General features: G+C 37.9%; 1 protein-coding gene and 1 long non-coding RNA gene across 3 annotated transcripts; one reads left to right on the forward strand and one right to left on the reverse strand.

The window, feature by feature from the left end:
- Window positions 1–4,277: 4,277 nt before the first annotated feature.
- Window positions 4,278–7,120, reverse strand: LOC122047331 (protein IQ-DOMAIN 19-like). 2 transcript variants are annotated; one of them, XM_042608522.1, is made up of 5 exons: window positions 6,730–7,120; window positions 6,064–6,517; window positions 5,321–5,536; window positions 4,663–5,257; window positions 4,278–4,584 (listed from the first exon to the last, which is right to left on the reverse strand). In XM_042608522.1, exons 2-4 carry the CDS (start codon window positions 6,466–6,468, stop codon window positions 4,676–4,678), a joined length of 1,203 nt encoding a protein of 400 aa, XP_042464456.1. In that variant the 5' UTR covers window positions 6,469–6,517; window positions 6,730–7,120; the 3' UTR covers window positions 4,278–4,584; window positions 4,663–4,675. The 2 variants fall into 2 exon arrangements, with proteins under 2 accessions (XP_042464456.1, XP_042464455.1); XM_042608521.1 differs by having other exon boundaries at window positions 6,064–6,577.
- On the forward strand, window positions 6,952–7,460 carry LOC122047332. Its single transcript, XR_006130524.1, has 2 exons — window positions 6,952–7,084; window positions 7,157–7,460. It is a non-coding gene; the product is annotated as an uncharacterized LOC122047332 (long non-coding RNA).
- Window positions 7,461–26,437: the final 18,977 nt, after the last annotated feature.

Consider the following 26,437-nt stretch of genomic DNA (forward strand, 5'->3'; position numbering starts at 1 on the left):
TCTCAAACAATAGATTATTATAAAGGTTTAAGGGAGAAAATGAGAATGGATCTATTTGCACACAAAGACCACACTATTTAATTTTTCATATTTATCCTTTAATTTGATAGATTAAACTACCAGCTAAAACCCTTGACTTAACTGCACAATTAATTATTAAGACAAAATTATTTTATTGAAAAGGAGTGACAAAGTATGTTAGTTGGTACCTGCCTCAGATACATCTATAACACTTGCCACTATAAATTATTGCCCATTTTTGACATAATTACAAATCACACAGGGAAAGTAGAATTGACTTTAATCTCATGAATACAACTTTTCCTGCTCACATATATCCATAATCCACCAATAAAGTGAGTGAAGGAAGGTTAATTTGACTTTTAGTTTGAAAAAAAAGGTTTAGTGTAAGTTGGTGCAATAATGGAGTCGGGTGATGATGATCCGGAGAATTTAGCTATGGAAGATTAAGTGATAATTAGTAAATATTTAAAATGCCAAACATGTGAAAGTTGATGGAGTAATGCATCTTTCACTAGATGAATCAAGATAAGTTCACCACTGCCACGTGAATTGGCATAGTTATTATCTGCATAAGTAATTGGTCTAATAGATCTTGCGATGAATTCTAAGTGGATATAAAATATCTCATTGAATGCTTAATCTCTCTCGTACCAATGGTTGTTGCTCTGAGATAAATATTCCAAGTGATTTACCCCATTCCAAAAAATGTGGGATCATTTAGAGAGGTACTAAGCTACCAACTTCACCTTGTATTCTAAACGATAAGTTCCTCATCTCAAAAGGTATAAAGTCTAAATGAGAAGAAATTCATCAATTAAAAATTAAGTTTAAAGATGATAACTAATCCAGGAGGATTCGAGTTTTAAGAGGTTTTAATTTTGGATTGAATCATGAGATATTTAATATATTAAGGGGTGCTTGGTTTGCGGAAGAAAATAAAAATAGGAATGAGATTCATTGAAGTAAAGAATGAGAATGAGGAGTTTTAATTCGATTCTCATTCCTCCCATTTTACTTGGTATATAATGTCCCAATCCCGTATTTGAGGGTTTAAATCCGTAGGATCCACCATCAATACCCCAAACCAAACATCAAATTTCAATCTTATTCTCATTCCTCACTTTCATTCCATCCAACCAAATACTCCATAAATCAAAGTTTATTTAGATATCTATAATTGATTTTGGGGTATAACTCGTAATGGCCCAATCTTACGTTAAAAAAATATTATTTAAAGCTTTTTCGAAAGTTTCAAATACTTTTTATTATTATTTTAGGGTTATTTTCATCTGTACATCATTAGGATTTTGAGACTATGTAAATCTTTATTTAGTCGACGTTAGAGGTATATCATTTATTTTGAATTAATTTATTCGGTTAAACCTAGAGACAACATTATTTGACTATTTCTTATATTTTCTCTTAAATTTTTTTGTGAAAATCAACCACCAAAATAATCACTATTATATCCGGCGTCAATGATTAATAAAAATATTCTCATGATAGCTTTTCTGGTCCACATAAATGGAAATCGTCCATGATGAATTGTAGCAAAGATAAAAATTCACACAAATTTGATTTACTACGAAAATATAAGATATTCTAATTTATCTAATATAATTGAATCATATTTAAGTTGATTTCTATTTGGCTTTGTTAACTTAGTACTACTCTCCACTTCCTCCACTTCCTTAAGAAAAGGAGGGACACGTGATTCATGGTGGGGAGCCATAAACCAATTAAGATTTGACTTTGAGAATGAACAATAGTTTCCCAACTATGGAACAATAATTGTGTGTGGGGAGGGATGATACTTATAAGGCCAAGTAAAGACTACTAATTATTATTCATTTATTTGATTCTTTATGTTCATAATAATTACTTAAATTATCTCTAATTCTTTTTCGAGTCAAACAATAACATTGAGCATATATAAACATAGCATGTCTTCATGCTTAAATCCAAATAGTATAAGTTGCATACTATTTCTTTATATATAAACAAATGCATTTGCTAATTGACAGTCCAGTCTAATTTTCAAAACATTCAATTATAAACTGACAACAACATTTTGCCTTAATATGTGGCCTTCATGCTTCAACTCAAATTTGTGGCAAAAAGATTAAGAGAAGACATAAATGGATGTCACAATTGAGCCTTTTCTTTTCCTTTTCTCCATATTTTTTCGGTGGATGTGGACCGGGTAAACACGCAAATGGCGACCAAAGAACAGACGAAAGAACAAGTAGAACATGTGCTTTGTTGTTCAGTGTGTTGCACTCGTTGAGCAGCACAAGGTGGTGACACTGTTCCAGGGACCAATCAATTCTACCTTTAAAACTAGTGCATTCATTGGGAGTTCGATGTGGATTTTACCGTGTTTTTATCACAAATTCTTAGATATATGGACCCTTAGGTCGAGGCCAAATCAAATGGGATCCATCTAAATTAGTGTTGGATTCAGCATCGATCCATTGGATTGCTAAAGGCACTCAAGAATGCCTTGATCTTTAATGTTTTCTGATCATTTGTGTGAATTCCTTGACATGCTTCATTCAGACTAAGTCACAATCTGATGCAGGGAGATCAAGGAATACAGCGAGTTCGACACGCTCGTAATCCATTCTGAGCCTGACAAGGATCAAACGAAGCCTCCAGCCTAGCACGCCCGTGCTCTGTTCTATGCCGAGACGAGGGAGAGTTGAAGGTTTGGTTGGACAATCTATTACCGGAAATATTAAGAAAAATTACTGAATTGAAATTATACAAAATCAATTTTAACTTATCTGTTGAGATGATCTAAGCGGAAAGAATTGATTCTGTCAAGTTTCTGATGGTTCGAGTTGTAAAGTTGATACAATGGAAGAGAATTCACTGACTAAGATATCGAAGTCTGAGTTCAACACAATTTTCTTGAAAAGATTCGTCTCACCTCCTGCTGTACTTCAAGATTTTCTTGGGTCGTCTATTTCTTATGATACAACAGTAAAACCACATACACAACCAAACACTAGTTGTTCGTGGCGAACTGAGAATGCACCAGAGTGCTATCATGAGTAGTTCAGCCGAATAGATGCATGACTGAGAAAGTTTTGTGGGAGAACATGGGTGTACAGAGGTTCGCTTCCTGCTCTTCCTCTCGCTTTATCTTTTGTTTATCTTCTGCTACCTTTTATCCTTTGTTCAAGATCCAACCTCTTTATATAGAAGTCCTCACATTGCCTACAATGAATGACTAAATTATAGTCATTGAATACTAGATTTAATGTCACCATTAATGAGTTTAATTTCTTCATTATTGTTGAGATGTCACGAAATTATTATTAATACGTTTAGAATCATCATTAATTTCATATTAATGTTCTCGTTACCCTCTTGAGCAGGTACCAAAAAAAGATTCAGTGGCAAAACGTTGATTTATTTGCTTGGATAAATCTTGTCTCGACCAATCCGACATTCGACGTGTGTAGGTTGTGCTCGCATAACCTTAGTTTATTACAATTCGAACTTTGAATTTACACCTACCCTTGTGCATCCACTCATGAGAGAGTCTCTCCTCATACATATGTTTACAACATCAATACATATGTCATAATTTAAACCAACAATAAAATTAAAATATTTGTAACATGAGATTAAAAATCTATATATAATAAAGTTTCTTTGTCTCCACCTCTTTATTGTATTCACATTTCAAACAGATGCTAGTAGAAAACACAACCAACATGTATTCCTAGACACAACCGTGCCCAATCCTGCGCTCTGACAATGAGCAAACAGGAGTTCCAGCAGGGTACTAACACGGCTGTGTTTCACCATCGTGGAATCGGCGGACCAAAGCGCCAAATGAGTTGTTTCACCATTAAATTAGGATTATTATAATATATTTTTTTTTTCATCTTACGATTTTGAGTCTATTTAAATTTTTATTTAGTTGATGTTTCGGGCACTTTTGTTTTGATTCTTAATCTATTCTATTCGTCTAAACCTGGACACACTTTTCTACATTTTGCGATTTCTTTTGTCTTCCCTAGATTTCCTCAAATTTTGTCTTCAGAATAATCACTATGTTGTCAGGCGTGACAATCTGATCTTTCACTAAAGAACAAGAACGATACCTATCAATGAGGATAGCGAGAATGCAGTCAAAAGGTCACCAAGTTTGGCATCATACCATTCAAGAACAAGTGAGAATTCATCTCCTCCATGAAGAAGGAAGTTGTGTGTTACGCAATGTGAGTTTACAGAATTGATTAACCATAACCATAATGGAAGGAATAACTAACATGGAACTCTGAAACAAACATCGTCGAGGCCCCAAGCCTCAAGTATAGAATATGTTTCTTTTCTTCTTGCCTGGTTTGACTCAATATGTATAGCTGCTTCCGCAAGAAGGCGCATAAAGCACAGCTAGCGATTACAAGAACACATATGAAGCACACTTGAATCAGGAATAGCATGAATTCGATCATGTAAACTCGATCACATTTACACTGCAGTGATGGCCCATGTTGCAAGTAAACTTTGTTAGAAAACTCGTCAGTGCTTGTTTCTCTGAACCTGAAAGTACAACAGCTAATCGTTTCAGACACATGTTTTAACCACAAAGAACATTGTGTGTGATCGATGATTGTATACCTGAAATCCTGCACTAGATGGCATTCGTCAGCACTGTGCTCGTCGAACCGCACTCACTGTCTTTAAGCGACATGTTCGACTTATCCAACTTCACTGACCAAGGATACTGATACAGAGATCCATTGGCTGTGGCGTTGATATGGGAGGACGATCGCTGCATCTTCACACTCCTTAGAGTGTTCCATCCTTCCACCGGCGGCGGCCTCCACCGGCTTATATCCACCCTCTGTCGCGGGGCACTCTGCGACCGCACCTTGGCTCTCGAGGACTTGGTGTTGGCCATGTAGTTGGGGAAGGAAGAGCAGTCATAGGAATGCCTTGGATCAGGCGCTGATATAGCAGAGAAGTAATGCGGAGTGTTCTGTGCTGTTGCAAATGAGAAGTCCTCGAAGTGCCCACTCTGAGCCCTGGGGCTCATCTCCGTCAAGGCAGACGGAGCCGGCGAGAACTGCGGTTGCTGCTGATCTCCCTTGGAAGGAGTCCGACCATGGCCATAGTAAGCCGAGAGCCTGGTGTCACTCTTTGTGCTGCTTCTTGACATACCAAGGTCCATCTCTACAATCTTAATGCTCTCCTCTGTACCTCGATCCATGTCCTGCATTTTCTTAGTTAGAAAGGATTCAGTGCTGTATTTGCTCAAAACGTGAACCGGACTTACATGTGAATGTCTAGATCTTGGGTGCTTCGGTGATCTTCTTCGGATGTCACGGTAATCTACTGTTGCTCTGAGTCTTTGTGCTCGAGCTCGCTCCTGGGCTGCAATTAGAGCCTCCATGCAACGAAGAGTGGTGGCAGCTTGCTTCCGGACAAGATGGCCTCTCACTAGAGCCTGTAGCTTCACCAGGCCTCTCAATGCGCACAGAGCTTTCCGTGCCTGAAGAAAGAGTTGGAGTAAGGCACAATAAGATTGTGTATTCCTCGCAGATTTGACGAAGTTTGTTCTAAAAATCGAAATTTTGGTGTCAGTCGAATGACAGTGATCTTTATCCTGGAACAGAGAGATCGAAGAAGAAGCTGATGAAGAGATAACAATGATCTTTGCACTGAGACCTTTCCGAGCCTAAAGCAGGAGTTGGATTATGGAACAGTAGGATTCATTTTACAGTTCTATCAATATAAGGATTTCAGTGTGTTTCTCGAAGATTTCGCTAATTTTGTCTAAATATCAAATTTTGGGATTCACAGTTGAATGACAGCGGTGATATTTGTGTTGGAACAGGGAAAACAAGGACTCAAGGAGGAAGCTGATGGGGAGATGAGACAAGAGGAAAGGATTCGGTGTGTTCTTTGCATATTGCAGTGATTTCGTTGTAAAAATCAAATTTTGGGATTCGAATGAAAGTAGTCTGTGTTGGCGAAGGGAAATCGAACGGAAAGCAGAAAACGAGATGAGAGCAGAACCAGGTATCCTCGGAAGGCAGATTGAATCCTAATGGCGGCGGCTTCTTCATCCGCTGTGGCGGGTTTTTGGTGGGCGGAAGCGGTGCTCAGGCGTACCACCGCGGCGGCCGCCTGCGCAGCCGCCACCGCAGCGTCCGCCGCGGCAGCCGTGGCCACGGCGATCGCCATCGCGTGCCTCTTCTGCTCGATCTCGGCCTCCGACAGCCGGTGAACCGGCGCATTTATGGTGAGCTCCGAGGAACTGGAGCTCCGACCTGCTGCACCCGATCTCCGGAAGCTCCATCGCTTCTTCTCTTTGGTAGCCGGTGCCGGTTCCGGCGCCGTCAATGGCGGAGTGAAGGCCTCCTTCTTGTCATCCTTCTTACCGGTCAAGAAGCTCCTCAACCACTTCCCGGCCTTCCCCATTCTCTCTTCTACCACGAGGAGTCAACAGTCGTTGGCATGTGGGAAAAAGCTGGTGCAGACAAGGTATGAATAAGGGAGACACTTTTATATCTATTTCCAAGGGTGGGATCTACAAATTTCAGAATTTGATAAATTAAATTAAATCAAACAAAAATTCATTTATATTTAATTTTTAACCTAATAATTATCTATTCCCATTGCTAATATTTTATAATATTGGCATTTACAAAGACAGCAGCACTCATCTAGCTACCAGCTTGCCTGTTTGTTGATTCAATCGCAATTCTTGAATTCTTTACTGGCAAATGTAAAAGAGTTTCTTCAGGTTCCTTGCTGCAGAGCTGAAGCAAGCGAGCGATGGGCCGGGGGAGGATCAATGAACAGTGAACTGAGGAGGAGGATCAAGGAATGAGGCAGAGGACGACCATGTGAAGGAAGCAGCAGGGAACGTGGTGGGTGGCCAGCGATTGCGAGTTGGGGTTGGCAGCATCTCACGCAAAGTTCTTCCCCATCACTCACTGGCTTCGCAGACATCAAAGCTTCAGCAGGGTGTCACTCCTTTTTCACTATCTGAATCTGGTTCCTCTACTGATAGCACTTTGATGGGGAGGAAAAGGTAGGTGGTGGGAAGGACTGTCATTTTGGCTATCTTTGGTGATTCATAATTAACGTAACTGTTTTCCAAAAGCAAGAAGCAAAAAGGTGAATGATTAGCCATGGCATCATTGGCATGGTGGGTTGCAGGGAGCTGCATCTACAGATCTACTGCATCGGTTGGCTCGTTGACTCTGATGCGTTTGGTGGGAAAAGGTGCGTTTGGTGGGAAAAAGGTTCAATTTTCTAATGAAGCTTTGATGCCATGCATCAAGATTATTCAAGATGATGAAACATCGAGACTGCTAGAGTTGTAGCTAGTTAATTCCTCTCTGTTTAGTCACTTTTCATTCTTCTTCTTCCATGGAAAACTCAACTCAGTATCGTCACTTCTCCCATGTGCCAAGATCAAATACTCTATACCACAATTGCATAAAGCTGCATGATCCATGATGAAGAAGGGGGGTCCTTTGAGCTAACCCAATTAACGACTATTGAAGCTTTGTCTTGTCTCATTCCGAGTGGAGCATGTGTGCGTGCCAAAGGAATGGAATTAGAATTAAGGTGTTGCTACCTAAACCTAGCTAATGGAAGTGGTATATATCGTCATCGAGCACCACAAAAACTATTTATTTTTCAATTAATTGAAAGGGTTGGTTGGCAGTCACATGATGCCACTGCAAAATCCTACTTTCTTATTTGACCAAATGTCCGGAAGAACTTCAGCATCACTGTCTCTGATTTATTATTTTTTTCCAATTTGATTTTTCTCAAGGTTTTCTCCAACTCCATCTATCATAGATGAACAGCCATGAACCCCCAGGAATCTCTGAAGAGTTTTTAAGGAAAAAAAAAGTCTTCGAGTTTGACTCCATCTATTTTTTTTTTATTTTTAATGGATCTAAGTGGCCAGTGTTCTTAGAATTATCATCCCTAAAATCCCTACAATGCACTACAGCTAGGATTCTGTCATTAGATGATTGATTAACTATTTGAATAGGGTCTAACTGTCAATTTCTGAGAGGTAGTTAAGGCTCATTTAGTTTGAATAAGTCGATCAGTTCTTAAATATTTTGCTGAAGCGTGATCGTCCACTATGTCTATAACTCTAAATAGTAGAAGAGTTGACTATTCATGAAAGATGATTGAATGAATTCCATAAATTAGTGTCGCAAGGGTATATATTATTTAGTGATGGAGTAGACTCCAGCCACAATATGCAAGCTATTCTTTTAGCAGTCGATGAAGTGCCTTTCCGCACCTGTGCTACAATATGTTGTCGACTGTCAGTTCTTCAATCTCGACTTAATTAATGAATAGTGGTGCGATAATTTCTTGAACAAGTAGCAACAGTAGCAACGGTAAGGACGTAGTCAGGGATAAACTTTCTAAACATTTATTAGTTATCACTTTATCTGGACCAGCCTATAACACGTACCTACTGTTCACATGCAGCCTTTCACTTTCCCTAAACTAAAGTGCTTTAAACGAGCTTTGGAGGTAATAATATGCCGCTTTTAATCGCCCTCGCTAGCCCATGCATGTGCACGGCAATAAAGTCTGCAGAAGTATCACTCGCTTTGCTTCGTTAATTTGCACACTGTAATTTTGAGGCCATGAAGTTTAGGAGTCATTTTAGAATACCTCCACTGTCTCCATCTCTCTGATAAAAAAACATAAAATGAGAGAAACACAAGAGCAGAGTGGTTCGGTTCAGTTTCCACAAAAAAGGCTCCTCTCCTTGACTGCAAAAGTGACTCTTCTCTGTCATGCTCCAAAGCACAAATATGGGATCATTTTCATTAGCATCTTGCGTGGATCACATGCCGCAACACCACGAAATGCCAAAAGTTGGTCCAAGTATATGGAGAGAATGGTTGCTGGTTTTGGTATCAGAGCAGAGGAACATCCATAGAGAATAGGAATTTGGCTTGTATAATTTTGAAGGGTGGTTCGATTTGGGATCGCTCTTCCAACAATATGTGTAAAGAAAAGGATTAGTGAACAATAGATGTAAGCATTTACACTTTACATATTGATTAATTGTTCATGCATATCAATCGTTTTAACAATGATATCATGAAACTCTTGAAAACATACCTATTCATTGTCAGAGATATAGCTGACAAAGTTTGCTCCGTTGCGTGAGGGCTTGACTCGCTTATAACACGGTTGAGTGGCACGTGAGTCTTTGACACTTAACGCAAGATCGTTGCTCATTTATAACTCGATTGAGCTGAGTGACACGTAAGTCTAGAGGCATGAGAGTTTAGCTCACTTATAATTCACCCAAACGGGTCGAGAGTCTTTGACACCTTTAGCGTGAGGGTTTCACTCACTTATAACATGGCCGAATAGCACGTGAGTCTTTGACACTTAACTCGAGAGCTTTGTTTGCTTATAACATGACCGAATGATATATGAGTCTTTAACATTTAACGCGAGGGCTTCGCTCATTTATAACACCACCAAGTGACACGTGAGTCAATGACAGTTAGTGTGAGGGCTTCGCTTGCTTATAATACGGTTGAGCGCCACATGAGTCTGGAGACGTGAGAGCTTAGCTCATTTATAACTCGTTCGAACTAGTCGAGAGTCTTTAACACCTTTAGCATGAAGGCTTCGCTGCTTATAATACGGTCGAACGACAAATGAGTCTTTGACACTTAACGCGAGGGTTTTACTCTCTTATAACACAGCCGAATGGCGCGTAAGTTTGGAGGCGTGAGAGCTTAGCTCACTTATAACTCGCTCGAACTAGTCGAGAGTCTTTAACACCTTTAGCATGAGAGCTTCACTGCTTATAATACGGTCGAACGACAAATGAGTCTTTGACACTTAACGCGAGGGCTTCGCTCGCTTATAACACGGCTGAATGGCGCGTGAGTTTGGAGGCGTGAGAGCTTAGCTCACTTATAACTCGCCCGAACAGGTCGAGAGTCTTTGACACCTAGCGTGAGGGCTTCGCTCACTTATAATACGGTTGAATGGCACGTGAGTCTTTGACACTTAGCAAATTTTCGTTTAAACTTTCCTACATTTATAGAACAAATAGTTTTACAATTTACATGAATTTTATTAACACGCTTACTATCTGGCCCGATAGGGCTGTAGATGATTCACACTCTATGGCCGATCTAGATTCCTTCCATTCTCATCTTGCAAATAATACGACCTCGAGCTGAGCTTATGTATCACTATATACAACCCCCCCCCCCCCCCCCAATGGGCCTCCAACTTGGTAACATCACTGACCGACATGAATCTTTTCCAAGCTAAGTCGTCGACCTAGAATGATCTAGAAATCACCCTCCTGTTATAGTTCTGTTTTATCTTCTGTCAGTACGCTATCAGCTGAATGACTGCTTTATCTTTGATTTTGTCTATCAAGTCTAGTTCCATGAGTTGTTGCTTTGGATTATCTTCGTCATACAAGTGTCGCCGATCAGACTCTACGCCAATCTCAACTGACACTACTGCTTCTCCTCCATACACCATGTGAAATGAAGTTATACCAATAGCTTCCCGAGGGGTTGTGCGATAGGCTCACAACACACTCGGTAGTTCATCGGCCCATCTTCCTCTCACATGGTCGAACCGAGCTTTGAACCCTCTGACGATTTTTCTGTTGGTGACTTCAACCTGACTATTGCTTTGGGGGTAAGCTACTGAAGTGAAGACCTACGTAATACCATAGCCTGCACACCACTCTTTGAGCCTCCGTCCTTGAAATTGCCTTCCATTATCGGGGACAAGTTTATGAGGGACGCCGAACCGGCACACAACGTTCTGCCACAATAACTTGATAACCTTCTGCCACAATAACTTGATAACCATATGTTCGGTTATCTTAGCGAGTGAATCACCCATTTAGAAAAGTAGTCTACAACGACAAGAAGAAATTTTCTCTGTCTGGTCACCAAGGGGAAGGATCCAACAATAGTCATGCCCCACTGGTCGAACGGGCAAGAGACACTAGATGTTTTTAGCTCTTCTGTAGATCTATGTAGTATGTTTTGATATTTATGACAAGGCAAGTAGGTCACTATCGTGCAAGCGACATCGGCTTGCAAAGTGGGCAAGAAATAGCCCGCCAATAAGATTTTCCTCGCTAATGAATGGCCGCCCGGATGACTGCCACAATAACCTTGGTGAACTTCTTGCAGGATATATTGAATGTCGTTTGATCCGATACACTTTAGCAAGGATCTCGAGAAGTCTCTTTTGTATAGGTGATATCCAAATAATGTGAACCGTCCAACACTTTTTTTAATTAACTGAGCCTGCTCCCAGTCAACTGGTGCACTACCCGATCGGAGGAACTCAATTAAAGGTGTCCTCCAATCGCTGGAAGCTTCCATTTCAGCCATTCTTGTGAGCCACCAACATCAGTCATTCTTCCTCCAATCGCAAGAAGAGAGGAAGAAGGAGAAATGAATGCCTTGAATGAAAATCAAATTTTCATCCACCATAAGTGGTCGGCCACATAATGGAGTTGTAACCTCCATTCTCATTTAATGTGGCCATTAAAGAGGAGATTTGTAACCTCCATGAGGTGGCACACACATGTGCTAAACATGATGATGTGTAACACCATTATTGGTCACTTAATGTCAACTCACAAATGAGGTGGCATATAGTCAAGCCAAACTTGACTTTTCCTCTTCCTCTCAAGTCAAATCAAACTTGACATTATAACTCCTATGGTTGATCAAATCCAACCATTTGATTCGAGCAAATTTAATATAATGGATCTAATTCATTTAATTAAATTGATTCAATGAGTCATAATCTAAATTAGACTCATTGAACACATGAATCAAATTGAGTCCAACTCAATTAGTTCAATTAGGATTACTCTTAATCCAATTTGATTCATCACATGAATCTAATCCTCTTGGTTCATCATATGAACCGAATCTCTATCTAATTGTCCTTTGTGTGTGACCCTATAGGTTCTTATAACGTTGGCAATGCTCCTAAACCCATTTAGAAGTATAAGTAATGAGCGGTATCTAGCAATCAATCATTACTACCCAAGTTATAAGAATGTTGAGATCCAACATCACCTTGTGACTACTAATTGTGACTCCTCACAATATATGACAAGTGTCCTTCTATCCTAGACATCTAGATTGATCAATATGAGGCATAGACCGTGTCATCCTCTAATCAATCTAAATCTTGAACTCCAAGTAGATTCACTCGATCAAATGAGCTCAATATCTCATATTGACTCATTTGGGCATGGTCATGCACTTCGTGGTCTCACTCTATCAAGAATATCGATGTCGCTCCCGTCATATAGGAGGGATAGATCCCATCTACATCACTCACATCCCTCTGCATAAATCGTTACATATCCAGTAATCACCTTTATAGTCCACCCAGTTACGGGTGACGTTTGACGAAGCCAAAGTACGTAACTCCTTATGTAGGGATCCATTGTGACTTCAGGTCCAAGGACTAGTAGTCATACTAATAGCCACATGAGAAAGTATATGACACTCATATTGTTGGAGTGTATATTGAAAGCCTAAGCTTTGTAAACATTCATTATGAATAAAGAATCACATTTGGTCAAATTGTCTACATTTAGTTGTAGTTGTTCAATTAATTTATATTGTAGATAACATAGTATGTCGTGTCACATGCAGAAGATAATGTTATCAGTACCTTATAAATTATAAACAGTAGCTCACGACCAAAATGGAAAGGAACAAACCATTAGAAGGTCGTAGTGTAATTAGGTATTAGTTTATCTTGACTATATAATTACACTAGTACACTCAGAGTGTATTGAGTAGGACCATTTGAGGTCGTTTCTTTTATACTGACTTTATAAAGGAACAAAGACCTCAGTTATTATGGAAGTGTATGCTCTTAATCCTAATATAATAACAAGCATATATATTTGATATTTATTTCTTTAATTTATCAATGGGTGAGATTTAGTTCGATGAATCAATAAACCCGATAAGTTGGGAAATGATATCACTTATAGTGTGTGTTGTTGATTATAGAAGGAAACTGTGTCCTAGAGATACTAGGTTGATAATGTCCTCAAGAGGAGCTCATAAGGATTGTCATGTTAAACCCTGCAGGTGGACTTAGTCCGACATGATGATAAGGTTGAGTGGTACTACTCTTGGACTAAGATATTAATTAAATGAGTTGTCAGTAACTCACTTAATTAGTGGACATTCGATATCTTAAACACAGGGAGACTAACACACTCATAATAAGAAGGAGCCCAAAAATGTAATTTGGGATTAGTGCGGTAGTTCAATAATAGTTCTCTAGTCGAATGAATTATTATTGATAAAATTAAGTTGTGTGTTCGGGGCGAACACGGGATGCTTAATTTTATCGGGAGACCAAAACCAATTCCTCCTCTCGGTCCCTATCGCAACCTCTTATTTATAGAGTACTATACCCACCTATACCCACCTTCTATACCCACCAATAGGGGGCCGGCCAAGCTAGCTTGGGAACCAAGCTAGGGCAGGCCTAGGTATAAATTGGGGTGGCCGGCCCTAGCTTGAACCCAACCTAGTGGGGGCCTGCCAAATTAAATTAAAAAAGAATTTTAATTTTAATTTTTATTATGTGGAAGAAATAATTTATTAAAGAGAATTAAATTAAAATATCTCTCTTGCAAAAGATCTATAAAAGATTAAAGAAAGATATTAGATCTCTTTCCTTATTTGTAGATTGGTGAGATGTTTTATTTTCTCTTTAAAATTATTCACATGTTGATAAAATTAAAATTATGGAAATTTCTTTTTATCAACCATGAAGAGATTTTAAAAGGAAATTTTATTTTTTAAAAAAAATTCCAAAGACAAATAAGGAAGTTTTAATTGTTGATTAAAATTATCCTATTTGCTCTACATGAGGTGGCCGTCCATTAGAGATTAATTGGGGAAATTTTATTTTATTTTTCTCAATTAAATCATGTCAAGGGAATTAAGAAAATTTTATTGTAATTAAATTTCCTAATTTGCCTAGGCCAAGGAATATAAAAGAAGGGGTGAGGGTGCCTTCACAAGATACAACCTCTATTATTTTCTCTCCCTCTTTTCCTTGGTGTTGTGGCCGGCCATCATCCTCTCCCTCTCTTCCTCTTGTGGTGGCCGAATACTTCATTCCTCTTGGAGTTCTTGTGGTGGCCGGATACTACTTGGAGAAGAAGAAGAAGAAGGAGAGAAAGCTAGCATCTCTTGGAGCTTGGTTGGTGTTTTGATCTTCTTCCTTGGTGAAGCTTCCTTATTGTTGGCCGAACCTAGCTAGGAAGAGAAGAAGGTGGTTGGTGATTTCTCATCTCGGAAGATCGTTGCCCACACAACGTCCGAGGTTAGAAGAGGAATACGGTAGAAGATCAAGAGGTCTTTCTAAAAGGTATAACTAGTAATTTTTCTTTTCGCGTCATACTAGTTATTTATGGAAATAATACCAAATACAAGAGGCTTACGATTCTAGATTTTTGAATATGTTTTTCGATATTGTGTTCTTTTGTTTTTTCTTTTCCTTGTGATTTGATTGTTCTTTTCAGTTAACCTAAAGTTATTTTAGGAAATTAAATATTAGCTTTCCATAAGAGGTTTTGTCTAGTCGGTGGTGGTTGCTCCCATATCCAAGAAGGTCATGTGCCTCGCCACGTCAGTACTGGGAACCAATTATGGAAATTAATATTTAATGGAATTAATAACTTAAGGTGACTTGGGTCGAACGTGTTAAGTTCCGCAGGAGATCCAAGTCAAAACCTAAAAGAACAAATAGATTAAGTTTTGGATCAAACATGTTAAGTTCCGCAGACGATCCAAAATTTAATTTAAAAGAACACATGGTAGCTAGGAAAAGGTTCAGACCTTTGTATAAAATTTTTGTACAGTGGAACCTCTAGGTTTTCCGAGTAACAACCAACACATATAACGATCTATGATACTTTCTCATGGCGGGTCATTCAGTATACATTCTCCAATGCATACCCATGTGTCAACTTGATATCTCCATATCCATGACTTGTGAGATCAAGTCATCGAGTTGACCTACATGCTAGTCTCGTCGCATTAACATTGTCCCTGAATATTAATACTCGACTAGGAATGATTAAGAGTAGTGTTCCCTATATCATCTCACTATCGATTCAACCAATCGATTGATATAGGTAAGAACCTTCTACTCAAGGACGCTATTATACTTAGTTTATTTGACACCAATACAAATAAGCATAATAACCAAAAAACTAAATGCCTTTATATATAAGAATATGATACAATGAGTCCATACAACAATCATCAAATGATTGACTCTAGGACTCTAACTAACAATCTCCCACTAGCACTAGTGTCAATCAGTGTAAGCTCTAAGCCCCAATGACCTAGTGTGACTATCATGCTTCCTCTGTGCCAAAGCCTTGGTTAAGGGATCTGCGATGTTAGTCTCTATAGGTACTTTGCAAATCTTCACATCTCCTCTCTCGATAATCTCTCGAATGAGATGGAAGCGCCGTAGTATATGTTTGGTCCGCTGGTGTGAGCGAGGTTCCTTAGCCTGTGCTATAGCTCCATTGTTGTCACAATAGAGCTCAATAGGGTCAGCGATACTGGGAACCACCCCAAGTTCAGTGATGAACTTGCGGATCCAAACTGCCTCCTTTGTTGCCTCTGATGCAGCAATGTACTCGGCCTCTGTCGTAGAATCAGCTACTGTGTCCTGCTTCGAACTCTTCCAGCTCACAACACCACCATTTATGCAAAACATGAACCCTGACTGCGATCGATAATCATCCTGGTCGGTCTGGAAGCTAGCATCACTGTAACCCTTTACAGCTAGCTCGTCATCGCCTCCATATATAAAGAAATATTCTTTAGTCCTTCTCAAGTACTTAAGAATATTCTTGACCGCTATCCAGTGACTCTCACCTGGATCTGACTGGTATCTGTTCGTCATGCTCAAAGCATACGAGACATCAGGTCGAGTACATAGCATGGCGTACATGACAGATCCTATGGCTAATGCATAAGGGATCTGATCCATGCGGTCTCTTTCCTCTCTAGAAGAGGGACCTTGAGTCTTCGAAAGACTCACGCCATGTGACATCGGCAGAAATCCCTTCTTGGAGTTCTGCATGGCAAACCGAAGAAGTACCTTGTCAATATATGTACTCTGACTTAGGCCAAGTAATCTCTTAGATCTATCTCTATAGATCTGTATCCCTAGAATGCGGGATGTTTCACCTAAGTCCTTCATTAAGAAACATGTCCCTAGCCAAGTCTTGACAGACTGTAGCAAAGGGATGTCTTTCCCAATGAGTAGTATGTCATCCACATACAATATGAGGAAGACAACTATGTCCCCTACAACCTTCTTGTAGACACAAGGTTCATCTTCATTCATGATGAAACCAAACTGTTTGATTGCATCATCGAATCGAAGATTCCAGCTCCGAGAAGCTTGCTTTAGTCCATAAATGGACCTATGCAGCTTGCATACTCTGCCAGTATGCTGTGGATCTACAAAACCCTCAGGTTGTGTCATGTACACATCCTCGAGCAGGTTTCCATTCAGAAACGCGGTTTTGACATTCATCTGTCATATCTCATAGTCATGGTATGCTGCAATAGCAAGCATGATCCGAATGGACTTAAACATCGCTATTGGAGAAAAGGTTTCATCATAGTCAATACCATGAATCTGCTTGAAACCTTTAGCTACCAAGCGACCTTTATAGATAAGTCCATCCATGTCAGTCTTTCTCTTAAAGACCCACTTACACCCAATGAGTTTTACCCCTTCAGGTGGATCAACCAAAATCCATACTTGGTTGGTGTACATGGATTCCATTTCGGATCTTATGACCTCTAGCCATTTCTTGGAATCTGGTCTCATCACAGCTTCCTGATAGGAGGTGGGCTCATCCTCTATGAGCACAACGTCATCATGGTCAGACAAGAGAAATAAGTATCTCTCAGGCTGACGACGTACCCTATCAGACCTGCGAAGAGGTATGTCTACTTGAACTGGTTGTTGTTCCTCAACTCTTTGTGGAACAACATTATCCACAACTCTTTGTGGTTCCAGTTCAACTTCCATCGAGATTTCAGTGCTATGGTCCACATTTTGAACTTCTTCAAGATCGAACATACTCCCACTAGTCTTTCTAGAAACAAAATCCCTTTCTAGAAAGACCCCAGTTTTTGCCACAACTACATGTTGGTTGCTACTCGGAAAACCTATAGGTTCCACTGTACAAAAATTTTGTACAAAGGTCTGAACCTTTTCCTAGCTACCATGTGTTCTTTTAAATTAAATTTTGGATCGCCTGCGGAACTTTACACGTTTGATCCAAAACTTAATCTATTTGTTCTTTTAGGTTTTGACTTGGATCTCCTGCGGAACTTAACACGTTTGACCCAAGTCTCCTTAAGTTATTAATTCCATTAAATATTAATTTCCATAAAAGGTTCCCAGTACTGACGTGGCGAGGCACATGGCCTTCTTGGATATGGGAGCAACCACCACCGACTAGACAAAACCTTTAATAGAAAGCTAATATTTAATTTCCTAAAATAACTTTAGGTTAACCAAAGAGAACAATCAAATCTCAAGGAAAAGAAAGAAACAAAAGAACACAACTTCGAAAAACCATATTCGAAACACTAGAACGTAAGCCTCTTGTATTTGGTATTATTTCCATAAATAACTAGCATGATGCGGAAATAAAATTTACTAGTTATACCTTGTAGAAAAACCTCTTGATCTTCTACCGTATTCCTCTTCTTATCCCGGACGTCGTGTGGGCGACGATCTTCCAAGACGAGAACCACCACGCACCTTCTTCTTCTCCAAGCAAGGTTCGGCCACAAGAAGAACCACCTCCAAGGAAGAAGAACTTGATCACCACCAATGCTCCAAAGGATCTTCAAGATGAGGCTTCCTCCTCTTTCTTCTTCTCCTTCCTAGGTCCGGCCACCAACAAGAGCTCCAAGAGATGTATGGTTCGGCCACCAAAAGAGAAGAAAGGAGAAAGGCTAGGGCCGGCCACAAGAAGAAGAAAAGAGGGAGAGAAAAATAAAATATTGTCTCTCTTCAAGGCACCTTAACCCCCTCTTTTATAATTCTTGGCCTTGACAATTAAGGAAACTTATTAAAAAATAATATCAATAGCTTTCCTTAATATGAATTAATGAGGAATTAATAAAATAAAAACTCCCCATTAAATTCATATGGCCGGCCACAATTTAAAGAGAAGAAAAAATTTCCAATCAACAAAAATTTCCTTATTTGTTCTTGTAAATTTAATTTCTCTTCAAAATCCCTTCATGGTTGATAAAAAAGAAATTTCTATAATTTTAATTTTATCAACATGTGGATAATATTTAAAGAGAAAATAAAACATCTCTCCAATCTACAAATAAGGAAAGAGATCTAATCTTTTTCTTTAATCTTTTGTAGATCTATTACAAGAGAGATATTTTAATTTTAATTCTTTTTAAATTATATCTTCCACATAAAAATTAAAATTAAATTTCTTTTTTAATTTAGTTTGGCCGGCCCTACTAGCTTGGGTTCAAGCTAGGGCCAGCCACCCAATTTTATACCTAGGCCGGCCCTAGCTTGTTCCCAAGCTAGCTTGGCCGACCCTTATTGGGTAGATTTAGAAGGTGGGTATAGGTGGGTATAGAACTCTATAAATAAGAGGCTACGATAGGGACCGAGAGGAGGAATTGGTTTTGGTCTCCCGATAAAATTAAGCATCCCGTGTTCGCCCCGAACACACAACTTAATTTTATCAATGATAATTCATTCCACTAGAGAACTATCATTGAACTACCGCACCAATCCCAAATTACATTTTTGGGCTCCTTCTTATTATGAGTGTGTTAGTCTCCCTGTGTTTAAGATATCGAATGTCCACTAATTAAGTGAGTTACTGACAACTCATTTAATTAATATCTAAGTCCAAGAGTAGTACCACTCAACCTTATCGTCATGTCGGACTGAGTCCACCTGCAGGGTTTAACATGACAATCCTTATGAGCTCCTCTTGGGGACATTATCAACCTAGTATTTCTAGGGCACAGTTTCCTTCTAAAATCAGCAACACACACTATAAGTGATACCATTTCCCAACTTATCGGGTTTATTGATTCATCGAACTAAATCTCACCCATTGATAAATTAAAGAAATAAATATCAAATATATGTGCTTGTTATTATATTAGGATTAAGAGCACACACTTCCATAATAACTGAGGTCTTTGTTTCTTTATAAAGTCAGTATAAAAGAAACGACCTCTAATGGTCCTACTCAATACACTCTAAGTGTACTAGTGTAATTATATAGTTAAGATAAACTAATACATAATTACACTACGACCTTCCAATGGTTTGTTCCTTTCCATTTTAGTCGTGAGCTACTGTTTATAATTTATAAGGAAACCGATAACATGATCTTCTGTGTGTGACACCACACACCATGTTATCTACAATATAAATTAATTGAACAACTACATTTATCATAAATGTAGACATTTGACCAATGTGATTCTTATTTCTAGATAAATGTTTATACCAAAAGCTAGGCTTTTAGTATACACTCTAACAATCTCCCACTTATACTAAAAGACTAAGTCTATATCCGCCATACATCCGATTCCCAACCCTTCAACATGCCCATCAAAAGCTCTTGCCTTAAGGACCTCGTGGAAGGATCAATAGGTCATCACCGATGCAATCTAGGCGGCAACAACTTCTCCTCGTTTATCCGTTTCGTATTGGGTGGTACTTGCTCTATTGTGTTTACTTGCCTTATAGACTTATGGTTTCTTGAGTTTACTGCACCAACATTATTACAATAAATTGTAATAATCTTTGGACAAACCGAAATCATATCTAAGTCTATCTTGAGGTTATTGAGTCATACGACTTTTAATGGCTACCTCGAGGCTTGCCATATACTAAGCTTCTATGGTGGAGTCCAAAAACACCTATGCTTATCACTCTTCCATAGTTATGACTTTACCTCCTAAAATAAATACAAAAACCCTGAGGTTGACTTATTATTGTCCCTATCCAATTGGAGGTCAAAATCCATACAACCCATAGGAACCAAATTAACTGCCTTGTAAGCTAGCATATAATCTTTAGTGCCTCTAAGGTACTTTAATATATACTTTACTGCAGTCCAATGTCCTTGTCTATGGTTACTTTGATATCTGCTAACTATGCTCTTAGCAAAACATATTTCTGATCTCGTGCATAGCATACATTAGGTTGTCTAACTGCCGAAGCATAAAGAACTGCCTACATGTCCTCAATCTCCTTTAATGTCATCGGAGACATCTCTTTAGATAAAGACACTCCATGCTTAAAAGGTAAGAAACCTTTTGAGGAGTTTTGCATGCTTAAAACGAGCAAGGATTTTTTTCGATGTATCAAACTTGGAATAAATATATTTTTTCTTGTGATCCCTTATTACTTTGATCTTAAAAAATATATACATTCTCCCAAGTCCTTTATATCGAATTATTTGGACAACCATACCCCTACTTCTGACAATATTTTGATATTGTTTCCAACTACCAAATATGTTATCTACGTATAGTACAAGAAATACCACCACATTTCCATCACATCTTTTGTATACACAAAACTTTATCCGTTTACTCAATAAATCCATAGGTGTGGATTACTTTGATAAACTGGATGTTCCAAGACCTTGAAGCTATAGAATGATTGAGCTTGCACACAAGATGCTCTTAGCACTTTGCAATGAACCCTTCTGGTTGCTTTATATGGATGCTTTCTTCAAGACTTCTATTAAGGAATGCTGTCTTGACATCCACTTGCCAAATAGATAAAAGAATCCGGATAGACTTAAGCATGGCTACCAGTGAAAAAGGTTTCCTTTTTCATCAAGCCTTGCTTTGAAGGTTTCTACCTTCCTGTCTATCCCTCTTTTTCTATTATAGACCTTTTACACCCAAAGGCTTTTACACCACTTGGTGGTTCTACAAGCTTCCAGATTTTATTAGAATACATATATTCTAATTCTATTATTCATTACTCTTTGCCAAGATGCTTCATATTTATCTTGGAGTGCTTCGTCATATGTCCGGAGATCAGGTTCATGTCCTTCAGGGATCGAGTTCAAAAACTCTCCCAAAACATGAATCTTTTAAGGTTGCTTAACAACCCTCCCACTACGACAAGGCATTTTCTGCAATTGTGTATCATTTGTGATACGTGTTGCAGTTTTCTTGTGGTATCTCATCTTGTACAGTTGGTACTAGATTAGACATGTCTTTTATTATTTTCTTAAGAACAAATTTACTTATGAGCACATGGTTCATTATATAGTCCTTTTCTAAAAAACAGTCATTGATGCTAACAATGACCTTCTGATTTTTAAGACTATAAACCTACTTTTGTTTATCTAGGATAACTTACAAACAAGTGAACTCCTATCATTGTCTCTTTTTAACATATGTGCTGGATTACCCGAATCCGAATATGCTTCAAAATAGGTTTTCACCTATTCAGCAATTCTATATGAGTAGAGAGTTCTAACTTGGAAGGTACTATGTTCACTTTCGTTTTCAGAGTTTATCCTTAAAACAAATTTGGTAATTTTCTGAATAACTCATCATCTATCTAATTATTCCATAAGAGTCCTTTACCTTCTTTCTACTACATCATTCTGTTGGGGTGTACCAGATGCAGTTAGTTGGGATTGAAATCCAACTTCTGATAAGTGACTCCTAAAATCTCTCAAGAGGTACTTGCCACTACGATCTTCCATAGTGACTTTTTACTTTATTTCTCCGCATCAACCTTGTACTCTTTGAACTAATCAAAGTACTTAGTCTTGCGGTACATTAAGTAAATTTATTTGTATCTTGAATAGTTGTCTATAAATTAGACAATATATTCAATACTACCTCTTGTCTGGATAGTCATAGGATCACACAAATCAGAATGAACCGATTTCAACATATCTTTGACTCCATACCCCTTGGACTTAAAAGCTTCTTGGTTATTTTTCTTCCAAGTAAGACTCGCAGGTTGGAAAGATTTTCACTACCAATGAACCCAAAAGTTCATCAGCTACCAATGAATCCTACTCAAGTATAACCTAGCTTTACATGCCAAAGATATAATTGGTTCATTTCCGAAGGTTGCTTTCTCTTAAAATTAGAAGATGTGTTACTAATTTCCATTTGTTGCATCGTGGGAGTTATTGGATTATAAATTGTCAACCATCATACCAGAATAGATAACTTTCTTATTTTTCTTGATAACAACTTTGTTATCAAAATAGACATAATATCTATAATAGTTTAGAAACTGAAATCAGGTTCTTTCTAAACTTGGTACGTAAAGAAAATTACTTAAAATCCATATTTTATTCTTATCAAAGGATAAACATCTCCCACTGCAATGCCGCTACTTTTACAGTGGTGCCCATGTGGACGGTGATTTACCTTTCATTTAGTTGTCGGGTTTCTGGAACCCTGCAATGAATTGCAGACATGATTAATGGCATCTTGTATCTACACTCCAGGTTCCGGTAGATAACACCACTAGACATGTTTCAACTAATGAATTAAATACACCTAAATTGTTCTTAGTTCTAAGAAGACACTACCTTAATGTCCAAGTCCTATTTCCAATCATTACAATTGGGACTACTAAGTCTTTTCTATAGTATGACTACTAGGGATTGACAAACATCCTAAGAATCACAAAAACATTTGGTCAAGATCAACTCCTTAAAATCTCCATGAATTTTGTGTATACAAAATCAAGAGGAGATTTTATTCATTAATTTTATTATCTCGTCAACTTTACTTTATGAATAAAATTAATAGTTGATCTATCTTTGATCAAATATTTGGTCAAAACTCTTTGAATTTAAAATAACATTGATTCCTCAAACAATATTATTTAAATTTACCAACACCTCAAACACCGTGAATTTTGCATGCCACGTAAGTGTGGACGTATACAAATTCAACATTTGTAAAAGGAGGGTTTTACCCATTAACTATCTTGTCAACGTATCTTTATGACAAATAAAATTATCTCAAACACCGTTAATTTTGTATGCCACGTTAGTGTGGACGTATACAAAATCAATCATTTGTAAGAGGGGTTTTAACCCTTTAATTTTATTATCTTGTCAACCTAGTTTTATGACAAATTAATAGTTGGTTTCATTTGGTCACACAAATAATAGCAGTGACTCCGATGGGAGGATACTATTAGATGTGTCTAAGTGTATACCATTACTTGACACTAAGTCCATTAATAAGATTATGCCCCTTCCGTTGGGGAAGATCACACGCTCTTAATTAACTTCCTATAGTCATCCAAAAATGGAAGTCTGTTCTAGTGATCCACAAACAAGCTCATCCGTTATGGAGGAAGACACTCAGAGCCAACGCGCAAGCTTGTTTGCATCACTTACAAACCAGTAATGGAGACCATGGGATTTATTTAAAAATCCCTCTCCCACTTAGTTATTTATAAACGAGGAATTTTAACTATGCTAGCCTACTAATCATGTATACTAACATGCACATGACAATATAAAAGCAATAAATAGAAAATCTAATTTTCAACTATTATGGCTTTTATCTCTAGTTATCCTCAGTGTGTTGTCATCCCAAGCTGTTGCCATATTTGGCCACCGCCATCGGGTCTAGTCGATCCATCTTGCTCCTAGTTCCACTGCGCCTCTGGTCCTTAGAAGGTTCTACGCTTTGCAAGATTCAATCATGACATAAATAGAATTTTACATTTTTGATCCTATATTCCATAAAAGGAATGTACATGTATCTAGATCAAAAATAAAATCCTAATAAAACTAAATACAGCTCCTGCTGTATTTTATAATACAATCATGCACACACATATAAATGCCCTTGACATGTCCAAGGGTCCAATCACACACATAATAACTAAAAGCCATAATAGTTGGATCCTGCATCCACAAAGTTAGCACATCCTACTATTAACCTGCCTAAATTATGTATGACATGTGCATAATTAAACTAATACCAAATACACAGAGGCAAAATCCTAGCTCTGATACCAATTGTTGGTTGCTACTAGAGGTTCCACTGTACAAAAATTTTGTACAAAGGTCTGAACCTTTTCCTAGCTACCATGTGTTCTTTTAAATTAAATTTTGGATCGCCTGCGGAACTTAACACGTTTGATCCAAAACTTAATCTATTTGTTCTTTTAGGTTTTGACTTGGATCTCCTGCGGAACTTAACACGTTCGACCCAAATCACCTTAAGTTATTAATTTCATTAAATATTAATTTCCATAATTGGTTCCCAGTACTGACGTGGCGAGGCACATGGCCTTCTTGGATATGGGAGCAACCACCACCGACTAGACAAAACCTTTTATAGAAATCTAATATTTAATTTCCTAAAATAACTTTAGGTTAACCGAAAAGAACAATCAAATCACAAGGAAAAATAAAACAAAAGAACACAACTTCGAAAAACATATTCGAAATACTAGAATCGTAAGCCTCTTGTATTTGGTATTATTTCCAAAAATAACTAGTATGATGCGGAAAGAAAAAAAATACTAGTTATACCTTTTAGAAAGACCTCTTGATCTTCTACCGTATTCCTCTTCTAACCTCGGACGTTGTGTGGGCAACGATCTTCCGAGATGAGAATCCACCAAAGCACCTTCTTCTCCTTTCTTCAAGTTTCGGCCAAGCACAAAGCTTCCAAAAGATGAAGATCTTTTTCCACCAACCAAGCTCCAAGGGATACAAGCTTTCTCTCCTTCTTCTTCTTCTTCTCCAAGTAGTATCCGGCCACCACAAGAGCTCCAAGCAAATAGAGAAGGTTCGGCCACCACCAAGAGGAAGAGAGGAAGAGAGGTTGGCCGGCCACAACACCAAGGAAAAGAGGGAGAGAAATAATAGAGGTTGTTCACCATGAAGCCTTCTCTACCCCCTCTTTTATAATCCTTGGTCTTGGAGAATAAGGAAAATTTAATAAAAATTTCCTTAATTCTTTTTCCATTGAAAAGGAAAAATTATTTAATTAAAAACAATTTTCTTTCTCAATTCTATTTGGTCGCCACACTAAAGCTACAAACAAGGAGAGTTTTAATTAATTAAAACTTCCTAATTTGTCTCAGAAATTTATAAAATTTCTCCAATAATTTAATCCTTCATGATTGGTTTAAAAAGAAATTTAATAAATTAAAATCTTTCTTTTAAACATGTGGATAAAAAGAAAGTTATCTCTAAAAATTAAAATCTCTTTTAATCTACAAATAAGGAAAGATATCAAATCTTTTCTCAATCTTTTGTAGAAACTAATAAAAGAGAATTATTAATTTTAAACTTTCTTTAAATCATGAACATGGTTAAAAGGAAAGTTTTCTTAAAATTTAAAATCCTCCTTTAATCAACAAATAAGGAAAGATTTCAAATTTTAAACTCTCTTTAAACATGTAGATGATTTACAAATAAGGAAAGTTTTACCAAAATTAAAACCATCCTTTTAAACTACAAATAAGGAAAGAGATTAATCTCTTCTCTTAATCTTTGTAGAAAGCTATAAAAGGAAATTTTTAATTTTTAAACTCTCTTTTAAAATCCATGATAAGAAATAATTTTAATAAAAATCCTTTTAAATATTCTAGTGGTCGGCCACCTAAGCTTGGGACCCAAGCTTTGGCCGGCCACCTACATGGCTCATCCACTTGGTCTTGGCCGGCCCTAGCTTGGGTTCCAAGCTAGCTTGGCCGGCCCCATTGGATGGGTAAGAAGGTGGGTATGCGGTGGGTATAAATCTCTATATACTAGAGGCTACGATAGGGACCGAGAGGAGGAATTGGTTTTGGTCTCCCGATGAAATTAAGCATCCCGTGTTTGCCCCGAACACACAACTTAATTTCATCAATAATAATTCATTCCACTAAAGAACTATTATTGAACTACCGCACCAATCCCAAATTATATTTTGGGCTCCTTATTATGAGCGTGTTAGTCTCCCTGTGTTTAAGATATCGAATGTCCACTAATTAAGTGAGTTACTGACAACTCATTTAATTAATATCTAAGTCTAAGAGTAGTACCACTCAACCTTATTATCATGTCGGACTAAGTCCACCTGCAGGGTTTAACATGACAATCCTTATGAGCTCCTCTTGAGGACATTATCAACCTAGTATCTCTAGGACACAGTTTCCTTCTATAATCAACAACACACACTATAAGTGATACCATTTCCCAACTTATCGGGTTTATTGATTTATCGAACTAAATCTCACCCATTGATAAATTAAAGAAATAAATATCAAATATATGTGCTTGTTATTATAT

Source organism: Zingiber officinale, chromosome 2B (assembly GCF_018446385.1).
Source record: "Zingiber officinale cultivar Zhangliang chromosome 2B, Zo_v1.1, whole genome shotgun sequence".
Classification (NCBI taxonomy): domain Eukaryota; kingdom Viridiplantae; phylum Streptophyta; class Magnoliopsida; order Zingiberales; family Zingiberaceae; genus Zingiber; species Zingiber officinale.